This window comes from Octodon degus, unplaced genomic scaffold (assembly GCF_000260255.1).
Source record: "Octodon degus isolate 3935 unplaced genomic scaffold, OctDeg1.0 scaffold00100, whole genome shotgun sequence".
In the NCBI taxonomy this organism is placed as follows: domain Eukaryota; kingdom Metazoa; phylum Chordata; class Mammalia; order Rodentia; family Octodontidae; genus Octodon; species Octodon degus.
In genome coordinates, this window is record NW_004524676.1 from 9,770 (window position 1) to 22,298 (window position 12,529).

The window sequence follows — 12,529 nt, forward strand, 5'->3', positions numbered from 1 at the left end:
ATGTCCAAAATTGTGCTGTGGAAAAAGAACTACTACACGGGAAACATACAAATTCATTCTTGATATAAGAAATCTCAAAGAAGGGGGGTGGGGAGATAGCTCAGTGGTCTAAGTACTTGCCTGACCCATGTAAGGACCAAAGTTTGATCTCTGGTACTGCATGCAATGCCAGCCCTGGAACCACAGTGGGCACTGAAACCAGGCGAGGTGGGGCATGCCTGTAATCCCAGTGCTGGGGAGGCTCAGACAGGAGGATCACTAGGAGTCTGAGCAGCATAGTAAAATCCCATACCAAATAAATAAATCTCAAAGACTTCCTTTTTCTTTTTTAATGTATTTAGAACAGGATCTACAAGGTCTCATTACACAGATCAGACTTGTAGTGATCCTCCTGTTTCTCAGTCTCCCAAGTGCTGGGATTGTAGGCATGCACCACCACACCTAGTCTTTGCATGCCCCTGGGGCAGGGCCAGCACAGCAGGCTGGGGGGTCGGACCCCTGGCCCCTGTGTCTGTGTAAACAGGTGCTGTAATCTGCCAAGCTATCTGGCCAGCCTAGGAGCTTCTTAAGGCAGGTAAGAAAAGCAGGCTTTTAAATAGGCAGTTCTCAAATCACAGCATGGCCATTTCTTCCTAATTGCAGGAACTTCAGGTAGTGTCTCAAGCCAAGCCCCTGAAACTGGAAGTTACATCACAGGTAGATCAGCGAGCACACCGAGGAGCCCGGGGCAGGGCCTTCGCAGAACGCAGTAACTCAAGTTTTTTTCCTCTTTTCCTCTCTCAGAGGCCACAACCGCTACAGGGACCACGCGTGCAGTGCTGTCCAGAGGTGAGTGAGCACTGCTTGGAGACTGAGTTCTGCTGCTTCCTTGCTTGGGAGTACAGCAAAGAACGGGACACGAAGGCTGAGGAGACTCACTACTCATGGCTGAGCAAATTGTTAATCGCTCTGGATTTGCCTCTGTTAGGCCCCTTGACCACAGGTTCCTACTTAAAGTTCATGAATTTTTTTTTTTTTTAATAGAGACCACCGTCATTTTTCCTGATGTCAGAACTACTTCAGAAGTTTCCAGCACAGGTAATAGCACATAAATGGAACATAAGCTACGTTTTATCCTCGCATGAGTGCGACGTGCTGTGTGCATGCTTTATAGATGACACGGACGCAGCCGCTCAGGTGTGACAGGTGGTAACAATCATAGCTTCGTCTTCCTTTGGCCTCCCTCTGTATTCACTCCTGGAACTCTAGGGAGGCGTACAAGGAGAAAGAAAACAGCCGTGAAATCTAGCGTACAGAAATAGCTGTTGGCAATGCGGCTGTGAACAATCGGTCCAAGGAGGTGACCTGAAAAGATGCCTGTGATTTATCCTTTGGAATGTTAGCTCTGAGGCCAGGTACCTGCTTCCATGATGGATTTAGTGTGTTGCCACTTGTTCTTAAGCGTCATGGCAGTGCTTGAGCTCTGAGACATCTGTCCAAACATCACCTGTTAATATCGGTAGTTGAAAATAGCACCAATGCCATCTCTGTAGCCAATCGGAGGAAATGGCTTCTTGATAGGATTGTGCTCACAACACCACAGCAAAAGTCCTGAATCCCTAGAACTTAGTGTTATACCCTCTGCTCCCTGAGACTACAACTTTCACAAAAAGGTATTGGTACCACCAGAATTGGATTCAGAGCAGAACAAAGGCAGAAGCTCACCTTGTTTTTATTAACACTAACTCTGATATTCCTAGAAGAACTGCAGAAGAGACATTTCAGAGGGCAGTTTGCATCTGCTAATACATACTTCTGTTGTGGCCAATTCATTCTTTTGCAGGGTTGGAATTTCCCTGAAAACTTCTAGTAGAACTCCAGAATCATAGCTATGATCCCTGATGATTATACAATTGTTCAGTCATTAATGCTGTGAAATTACAAATGCCACACGCTCTAGAGAGGAGTCAAATCACTTTGCTTATTTGCTTTGTGTTTACTGCTGGTCTCTGGCTGCTAGAGTGTGAGCTACATTACGGAAGAGAGCTTTAAATTTTTGCTCGCTGATAAAACCCAAGGGCCTAACACAATGTTACACAGACAGAAATTCATGAAAAGTATTAGTGGAATGAAGAAATGTACTGATTGAAGCTCTTTTCCTTTGTTATGGGTACCTCCACGCTTCACCTGGGGGCAGCAGGTCACAGGTCCAAGCTAGGAAGCAGGACTAAATCTTACCACTTGAGAGTCTTGCTATTTTAAACATTTGAGCCAGGCGTGGTAGTGCACGCCTGTAATCGCAGCACTCAGGAGAATGAGGCAGGAGGATCATTGCAAGTTCAAGACCGGCATGGGCTACACAGTGAGCTCAAGGCCAGCTTGAACTGTATAGTGAGTCTGTGCCTCAAAAGGAAACATTTTTAAGTCCTTGAGGAGTCAAATTTAGAGCCACGACTCTCTCGTTCACTTTGTTTTCTGTCTTCCTGGGTCTGGAAGGTAAGCAGGCTTTCTGTGCTGTATGAGCTGGGTGGGGAGCTGCAGCACCAACAGTGATGGGGGCGGGGGGATGCGCTGGTGGCCTGTAGACTCCAGTCCCCTCCCTGGCCAAGGTGCTCAGGAGAGCTCTTCCCCTGATTCAAGGGCACGCGGCCACATAGTGTCAGTGATGAGCCCTTTGTTTTTCTTGTGTGAGGTGTTACAGGGGAATTCTCTAGGACTGTCAATATATTGAGAAGTTTCCCTGCAAGTAGGTTCATAAGAAGGACTTCATACTTACTCAGGATCATAGTACCCTTGGAAGACCCTCTTTGACGAACAGCAGCATAATCTTCTCCCCAGCAGCCTAAGTCCTCAAGCCTCAACATCCATCATTTTCCCCCTACAGAGGCCACAACTGTGGCACAAGGCAGCAGCACTCTTGGGAACGCATCCAGAGCAGGTGAGGCTGGGAAGTTCGCGGTGAGTCGGCATAGGCTGTGGCTCTCCACGGGCTCGCCTTTCCTGGTGAATAGCGTGCAGTTGCTTTTAGTATTTTCTTATGCTGAGCGTATTCTGGGGAAGCACTCACACCCACATCTAGACTCACATCTGTCACTTTGCAAAATTGTGCTTTGAGTTGGTGAGAGGGCTTCTCCCATGATGTCACACACATTACTAAGGTTTGGGGGAGCTAAGGAATGTGTTTCTAGGAAGAGGGGAAAGCAGCGTGAGTGCTAGAGGCATCGAATCCTCATAAAGGCTTAATTAATGAAGCACCGACAGCAGGTATCATTCCAAGCTCTGGGTGCATTAAAATACTTTTCTGGTCTCTTCCCCCCATAGGCACCACCACGACTCTGAGAAGCCACACAACTGGGATTCTGACAGGTGAGCTTGGGAGAAGGCCACCTTGCTCCATGTCATGGAATAGATGGAATTCCATGGGCGGGGCCCTCCGTTTAGGAACACTAGGGTTTTAACTGCTTTGTTAATAACATGGGTTCACAGGAAACACAAGATTCTCATCTCATCAGGAAGCAGTGAAAGGCTTGTTCTTTGGATCAAACTCAGGACCTTGCAGTTTCCAGGCAGGCAGTGTGTTACTGAGCTATATCCCTGGTCCCTGAAAGGGTTGTTCTAATGAGATACATGTGCTAAGATTCCTCCTGGTGGTAGATCTTTAGGAGATGAATGCAGACCCTTTGTTTTTCAGCCATGTCTCAGTTACTCTTCTCTCATTGCTGGGACAAACACCTGACACCCAAAATGAAGGAAGGAAAGGTTTATTTAGCTCCATACTTGGCTAGCTCTAAGGCAGAGTGGCACATGGCAGAGAGCAACCTTTCATGGTGGTGGCAAAGAGCAGAGAACAAATGGGAAGTGTAGCAGCAACAATGGCAACAGAGAGCAAGTCTGTCTCTCTGTCTCTCTTAGTTACATTCAGGCTATCTGCCTCAGGCTGGGTGTAACACTCACACCCATAATCCCAGTAGTAATCCCGGCCTTGGATCATCCATAATCCCAGTGGATCATGAGTTAATCACAAACTCTAGAAGTCCAGCCCATGACTGCATGAGGCTTTGGGGGGACAACTAGACACAAACCATAACAAGCCATCACTAGGTTAGTCTGTGGGACAACTGTCGCCACTGCCATTGCCAACACAGTTGAGTCAATAAGGTATGGGGAGGGGCTGGTGAGATGGCTCAGTGGTCTAAAGCACCTATTTGGAACAAGCTTAGCAAAGCCCAGGGACCACGGTTCAATCCCCCAGTACCACATGCTAGCCAGCCCCGCCCCCTGGTGGGCTGAACTGGCCACACACACACAAATAAATTTTTTTTAAAAAATAAATAAACAATAAAAAAATAAGGTATGGGGGGAACCTTCCAGGAGCCCATCTGTGATGAGATTTCTACTTCAGGGTCACCCTGTGTAGAACTACAGTATCTTCCCCAATAAGCTCTATCTTATTTTCCTCTTCTCAGAGGCCACAACTTCTGTAGAAGAGCGTGAGACAAGCAGTAGATTAATCACAGGTGAGCTCTGTTGAGGCCTTATCTGTGTTTTCTGATAGCTTCCTCTCAAAATCTTTCCTGAAGCATCAAAGTTCTCCAAATTGAAGTTCAGACAGTGTTTCCTCCTTATGTCTGTTATCAGGGCATGCTGGGGCCCATCTGCTGAGCTTCAGTGGGAGGTTTGGGTGCAGATCTATTTCCCCATAACTGAACCTAACAAGAGGCACTCAGTGGTGATGGACTCCCTCTATGTATTTGCCAAGGGAACAATGTACTGCATAGAAATAAGGTGTCATCAGAGTATATGGTGAATGTTTAAATAAAAAGAAATTTATTACAATAAGACAAATAGCCATTAAAATAGGCAGATAACTCTTCAAAGTAGGCAGGTAGGTGTGAATAGATGAATGGTAAAATAAATTGTTAAAACTAGAAAGCCCCAATAAATAAATGTATTGGTATACTGGAAAAACAAGATACCCTTTCTCATTTAAGAGCTTAAGTCTATTTCACCAAGGGCAGCAAACTGACCAACTGACTACAAACCTCCTCTTATTTCAGGGACTACTGCGGGAATCTCTGGCAAAACCTCAGAACCTGGAACTACCAACATGGGTCAGAATTCTTAACATGGTTCTTTCGGAATACATTTGTATGAGAGTCCAAGCTATCCTGTCCAGTCTTTACAGCTTATAGTTTTTGTTTTTTTCAGAGACTACAACTTCATCAGGAGTTAGTAGGACAACACGAGCTGGACCACCAGGAGGTGGGATTTTTCAGCCTTGGGCCTGGAGCTCTCTTATTTCTCTGTCCCCTCGCTGCCATGAATAAGAAATGGACAGGCATATGACAGAAAAGCCTGTATTTTTTGTAGACCCACATTATGTTATTAACCAGGGTAGTTCTTCTGCTTGGAAATTCTGGGCTTTCAGATGTCTTTGTCAGGCTGTCCTCTGTTCCCAGAAACCTTCCTTCTGCTCCTGGGTCAGGGAGAGAGAGCAGGAGCATGCCACATACCTTCCAGCTCCCTAGGATTTAGTTATACTTGATTACAACGAAAATAAGTAGTAGTTTATTTTTTTCTATTTCCCTCCACTGGAAAACTTCACAAAAGCAGTGATGGTGGAAATACCCCATATTATATCAGAGGCTCTAGTTCTCAGTAGCAGAACTGTACTTTTGTTCTTTATTCTAGCACACCAGAGATATAGGTCCCTTGAAGGGAGCCAGTGATTTTAAGCCCTATTTTTACCCTAGGAAGGGAAACCTAGTAACAGTACATCTGTTCTAGGCCAACCTGGGGCACGCAATATAAGGGAGTTATTTTCCATTTTCTTCAGAGATAGTCCTTAGGAAAGGGCTTCCCAGCCCTGTGCTTCAGGGCCACACTGGCGCCTCTGACATTAATTGGGGAAGTAATGCTCTCTGTGCATTTTAATCATCACTGGGGAATTTTCAAGAGCAACCATTATATCTAGAAGTTCTGAACCCAGGTAGATTGATAAAAAAGAAATGTCTTATATGTAACCTCGAATGTCATATGTCTTTTGAGGCTTGTCTTAGTTACGTCCTTGTTTTTGAGACACAATCAAAGCTGACAAGTCTAATGAATTTGTAGATTTCAGCCCACGGTCTTTTGGCAGAGCGGCTTGGCAAAGGGGCATTGCAGAGAATAGTCCATGGCATGGTAGCCGGGAAGCTGAGAGAGACAGAGACAGAGAGATAGATTGAGGGAGCAGAGAAGAGACAGCTAGCTAGGCCACACCCCCATGACCCCACCTCCTCTGAAGGGGCCTCCTCTCCCAGCATCATATTTAGCTATAGCCCCATCAGTGGGCTCATCTTCTAATGAGTACCATGGCCGCGTGACCCAGTCACTCCCCAAGACCCATCTGCGAGTGCATGCAGTACATTTGAAGGACATTGGATATAAACCACAAGAGGGCTGTAGTGCAAAATGCCGCCTGATGTGGTGTTTCCTCCTCGTGTTCCAAAGGTCCACATTTCATCCTTTTCCTGTTTCTTTTCTCAGAGGCCACAACTTCCCCAGAGCAGCCTGGTACTACTGGGACTGGACCAAAAACAGGTGAGAATATATTACTCCACGATTTGGGATGCTAGTGCTTGGGACTGCTTGATAAACTTTTGTTGAGAAAACTTGCATTTTTGTTTAGGGGTGTTCCAAGTGAACTAAAGTAGGTTGGTTATTAGAAATAACTCTGAGCTGGGTATAGTGGCTACTTGGGAGACTGGGGCAAGAGGATCACAAATTTGAAGCCAACCTGGGTAAGTTAGCAAGACCCTGCCTCAAAATGCAGTATAAGGGCCAGCAAGACAGCTCAGCAGTCTAAAGTGGCTGCTTAGGCAAGCTTAGGCAAAGGGCAAGGACCGTGGTTTGATCCCCGACACCACATACCAGGCCAGCCCTACCTACCACAAATATGCAGTGTAACAAAGGGCTGGAGATATAACTCAGTGGTAGTGCACTTACCTGGCATTCATGAGACTCTGGGTTCAGTCTCTAGAATCAGGGGGAAAATTGTTGGAAACTTCTTGACTGCTTCAATCTGGGAGTGGGATGAAATTTTTCTACACTGTTCTGAATATCACTAACATTTTAGCTGTAACCCACAATATTTTCAGTGGGTGTGGGCATACGCATGTGTGTACGTATGTGAACTAGAAAAGAGCTCTGTGGAACCAGGCCCTATGCGTGCATGTAGAAAGTGCTTGGACATTCCAAGCTGCCAGGACATTCAAACCTTGCATTCTTTTTGTACCTCTTAGCAGGGTTTGCTACAATGGGGGGGGGGGAAGCTGGTGAGGTTTGGCAAAACCAGTTTTGTTTTTTTTTTTTAACAAATCAAATTCAGGCAGAAGTACCTCAAACTGAAGGCATTATTTCTTGTTATGGTTTGTTGAAAGCAAGAAAATAGAGCTGATTTATCATCACTCTGAGAAGAGATTGTGGTTATGGCAAGTGAATCCATTTCTGGGTGCGTGGAGACATACCCATGGAGGTGCCCTGTTTAACTTAGCCACTGTGAAGAGTCCCATTCTTTTGTGATGCACGTACCTCTGGGGTGGACGCTGGTACAACAGTAGCCCCTGGAAACTGCCCGCACTGCTAAGTTGGTAGTACCCAAGGACTCCTCTTTGAGACTTCTGGCAGTGATACAATGATTCGTGTCCCTTTTGGTTCACCGTGGTTCATTCCACGCTCCTTGGATGTGTTTTCTCTCTTAGCAGTCACAACTTCCCCTGGAGAAAGCGGAATAACTGGAGTTGGAACCACTGCAGGTAAACACTGACGCCTCCTACCTACTTTCCAGTACACAAAGTTGTGTGAACTGTGCCTAGTATTCATACCTCCTGGGAGCAGCACTTTTTGAACAAAAGCTAGTGGGTAGCCAGGATTTGGCCTAGTGACTAAGTCAGATAATCAACTCTTACCTTCTTTTCATCTGCCTCAAGGAGGCTCCACCATGGACTGAAGGCATGAGAATCTGTTGGTTTGTTAGGAGAGAAAGGCTTTCTCCTTCTCTCATTGGTATTTGAAGGAAATGATGATGGTGTTGTTGAAACTTTTCTCATTAAATTTTCTGTGGGCTCAAATGAAATGGTATCTAGAAAACATGTATGAGTAGCCCCTAGTTGTAGAAATTCCTAGAATGAATGTCTTGGCATTTTGAGAAAACTTGAGTTTCCTCACCTCATCTGAAGCCGTTTTCTTCTAGTGGTGGGTAAAGAATTGACATATTGATTCCTGTCACTCACTTATTACAAATTCAGTATGGTAGCTCCATGAAACAGGCTTTTGTGGAAACAACTGGGTGTATGTTTAATTACCTAGGAGTAGGTAGGCAGAGAGTGACAAAGCTATCTGCCCAACACTCTCAGGATGCAAAGAGGAAAAGGGGAAGGTTTAACAAACACCTGTGGTTCAAGCTTTTGGGCAGCCTTGTAACCTAGGGGGATGCAATTAACAGGTCCTACAGAATTCCTTGTGTGCATATCTCCTGTCTTGTGTTTGTGGATGGCAGCCTCATGGGCTAAGCTGAGTTTCTGCAGAGGGCAGTGCTTCTGCTGGCCATCAGGCTGGGGGCTAGGGGGTGTCAGGCTGGGCCCCAGACTTTCAGTAGCCACAGGCAAAACTCTTACCTGGAAAGTCTATCACCTGATCAAAAACAGTGATGAGAGTAATCAGGGGCTGGCAAGTTAGCTCAGCAGTCTAAGTGCCTGCTTAGGCAGGCACAGGGACTTGGGTTCAATCCCCCGGCACCACATGCTGCACTGGCCCCACCCCTAGGCACTCTGGGGCGGCCACTGAGACCAAGTGTGGTGGCGTACACTTGTAATCCCAGTGCTGGGGATGCTGGGACAGGAGGATCACTAAGAGTCTGAGCTGCATAGTGAGACCCTGTACCAAATACATATATATATGTGTGTGTGTGTATATATATATATATATATATATATAATCAGTATATCTAACCTAAATTTCATAGTATTTTTTATTAAAAAGTTTATTCAAAGTAAGGAATATAAGGAATATAAGGACAATCTTAATATAATTAAGATTCATTTTGAGCTGACATTTTTCATTCTCAATTCTTAGGTGATTTAACTAGTTTGTCCAATGTTTCTGTCACTTGGCTATGAGAACAGCTTCTCTGCCTTCATGTATACTGAAGGTTGATCAGACCCTTGAACACCTTTAGGGGGAGCTATGATGGAGAATAATAAAGACAGAGAAAGATGCAGATTTCTGGGTGAAAGGGGGAACAGGAGGAGTTTGCCTCTGCCTATCTCCATGGTTGGGTGGCTTTTATTGGCTAGCAAGAAGTTCGGGGGCGGGAAAGGACTCCTTTCATTTTCTGGAACAGTAACCATGGAAGTGGGTGGGTAGACATTGGTTTAATGAGGAAGCTGTTTTTCTCTGAACCCAAAGGCCTGTGTTTTGACAATTACCCTCAAGCGGATGCTATCCTGCCTTAGGAGTGGGTGCTAGCATTCTGCCCCGAGCCAGGAGGCATGTGGCCTTCCACATACTCCTCCTTCCTGAAGCCAGGAAGCCAGGAAGCAGAGTCACACAGCGATCTCTGGTGTGTGTGTGTGGGGGGGGGGTTGTTTCTTAAATCACATAGTTGGGGCCCCTCGTAGTCTATGCCATAGCCTGGTCCCCAACAAATAGGTGATACATTTTAAATTATGCTACCTGATATAATGGCTTCATCTTGGCTCATCTCTCTTGATAAGGAGTTCATTTTGGTTTGCCTTTTAAAAGCCACGATTTTGAAGAATTATTTATAGGCTCCATTTCCTCTAATAAGCTATCAATTAGCTATCAGACCCCAACAATAAATAATGAAAACCCCCAAATCTTCACTTGCTCATACTTCTGCTCTGAATTATTTATTGTTGTGGAGCTTTAAAGTAAGTTTTTATTTTGGTATAATTTTCATTAACTAATTATTCACATTGACATTATAGAGCTTTTCTCTAAAGTGGAGAGGAGTTTTTCTATTTGCTTCTGAGGCTGTAATATTTCAAGGAAAGCTGCCCCTGAGGACATCAACTTGAGTCAATCAACAAGCTGGGAAGGACACTAAAGCAGTTGTCTCCCTGGCAAACCTCTCATACCCTCACCATTTTTCACCCCTTTTTCAGAGGCTTTAACTTTCTCAGCAATCAGTGAAACAGTAATGATATAGGAAAATGAAAGTCCCACTCTGAAATACACCCTGGAAGAGTTCATGGTTTCTAAAACCAGAGAATGAATTTTAGGAACAACAGAGGTTAAGAGTAGAATATATTTGGGGAAAGAAAGCTCCTGTCCAAGAGAAGGACAGAAAGGGGACCCAAATGAGTTACCCCAGAATCTTGGCTTTTCTGGGGATTTTTATAGAGAAAAACCATGAGGTGAGCTGAGTCTAAAGGTGGAAAACGTGGGAGAGACCGCACTAGGTGAGCATGAGGTGGGACAAAAGTATGGTCAACCAACAAGATTACAAGCACAATTGCTCAGGTAAAATTGATTAAATCCAGAATGAAATGGGGAATCAAGTCACATAGCAAGTGGGCATGAATACAGAACAGGGGCTTTTACTGTAAGGAGTTGGGTCAGTGACTTTTCTGGCTTCAAGGTGATCGATACCTATTTAGAATATCAATACCTTTTGCCTGTGGAAGTCTTTGTCATTCCCCCAAACTCCAGATATCAGAGCTTACATTTCTGTATAGCAAAATATTCTTTTTTCTTTTGGAGCCAAGACCAGTACAACAAGGAGCCAAGTCTCTGACAGGCAAATAAGTAAACATGAAATAATACAAATATGTCCCTGATACTTACCCAAATCCAGGACAAGGAGACTTCTGAGAGCTTAGCCTTTCTGGTTTATCAACTTTGGAAAAATATACTCATGGAAAAGTATATGAAGAATGCTAAAATAGCTCTTCTATGAGTCAGAGCAAGTGTCTGGTTCTCTTTTCAAGTGTTAACACAAAGGAAATGATGTCAATCCTTTCCTTCTTGTCGTTCTAGGTACCCAAGGAGTGGTCTCTGGAACGACTGTTGAACCTGGAAGTTCCATTACAGGTAAATGAGTACTTTCAAAGGCAGTCACCCTTATTTAACCTCAAGAAGGAATAGGCAGCCCTGAAGGATTTCCCACATTCCTTATTTCCTCTTTTAGAGCCCAAAGCTTGCTTAGGACCATCAGAGCCACTGTGATGAAATCAGCAACCAGATGTTAGCACTCCCATCATGAGTTTCCTCTGGATCTAAAAGATCGTAGTGTAGGAAGAGCTGGTGCACCTGCCCATGACCCCAAGTAGCCAACTTGTTGTCACACACACACTCCTGAGAGGTCTCTGGCCCAGCCTCTTCTGAGGTCTGGACTGTTGGTTTAGATGCCTGGAGATGGTAGAAGTAGTAGTTCCATAGATATTAACCTGTTATATATTACAGATGTTAGCAACCAGAGTGTAGACTGGCACAGAAAGCCTATTCTCATGTAAACAGAAGACCTCAAATGAAATAAGAAATTATTTGCCCGTCCCATTTTACCTCTTTCTTGAGCTATAAATATTAAAATGTTGCTTAATGGTTGCCTGAGTGATTTGTCTTTGGGGTTTTTTGTTTGTTTGTTTTTGCGGAACTGGGGATTGAACTCAGGCTCTTGCGCTTGCCAGGCAAGCATTTATTCTACTGAGCTATCTCCCTGACCGTTGCCTGAGTGATTGAACAAAGGTCAAATCCTACTTGAATCACTTTCTTACTTTGAACCACCAGGAACCACATCTGGTGCATCAAATACACAAGTCACTGAAGGTAAGATTTTTATAAACTTCTGTGTCTTCCATTTGAGGAGTTTTTGTATTCACTGAGCACGCCTACCCTAAGACAAGCTTCTATAGAAAAGTCTTCCATGATACTGTTCACTGATTGCTTGTACTAAACAGGGCTCAATACCTGTTTAATAAATGAAGTGAGAGATCAATACATGGGGAAGATACTTGATCTAATTCAGGAACAGAAAGGACAATGGAAGGACACGCTGCTCATTGAACCACCAAGTAGACAAAGTGCTTAGCATGAGCAGAAGTTCTGCTGCATGTTTCAGCCCCAGAAACATACACTGATTTTATGTTGAAATTATTTCATCACAAATGTTTCTTTGTGCGGATTGCATGGATTTCTTTTTCAGGCAACACTCATGTGATGTCGAGCCAAACCACTGCGCCTGGCAAGTCCACTCCAGGTAGGTTACCAAGCTGTGGAAGCTCTCCCTGGAAGTAAGGTCAGAAAAGATGCATTTCCCTTCACTCTTCTCCAGGGTGTGTTTTCCCTTCTTCCTACACCTTCATCTTTCACCTGTTTCTTTTCTCTCTGCCAGAAGCTACACCTTCCATAGGAGTCAGTAAAAACCCTGGGAGAGGATGGAGAAAAGGTGAAAATTTGTGGTATAGAGTGGGGATCGTGTGTGTGTGTGTGTGTGTGTGTGTGTGTGTGAGAGAGAGAGAGAGAGAGAGAGAGAGAGAGAGAGAGAGAG

General features: G+C 44.7%; 1 protein-coding gene across 1 annotated transcript in view; it reads left to right on the forward strand.

The window, feature by feature from the left end:
- Muc19 (mucin 19, oligomeric) overlaps positions 1-12,529 on the forward strand; it is a gene marked incomplete at its 5' end in the record, with an annotated part of 29,005 nt that overhangs the window by 1,115 nt on the left and 15,361 nt on the right. The window contains 5 exons of the mRNA XM_012516307.1: positions 784-828; positions 2,864-2,917; positions 3,301-3,345; positions 5,188-5,207; positions 11,020-11,073. Of these exons, the coding sequence (XP_012371761.1) occupies positions 784-828; positions 2,864-2,917; positions 3,301-3,345; positions 5,188-5,207; positions 11,020-11,073 (218 nt within the window). The remainder of the gene's footprint in view (positions 1-783; positions 829-2,863; positions 2,918-3,300; positions 3,346-5,187; positions 5,208-11,019; positions 11,074-12,529) is intronic.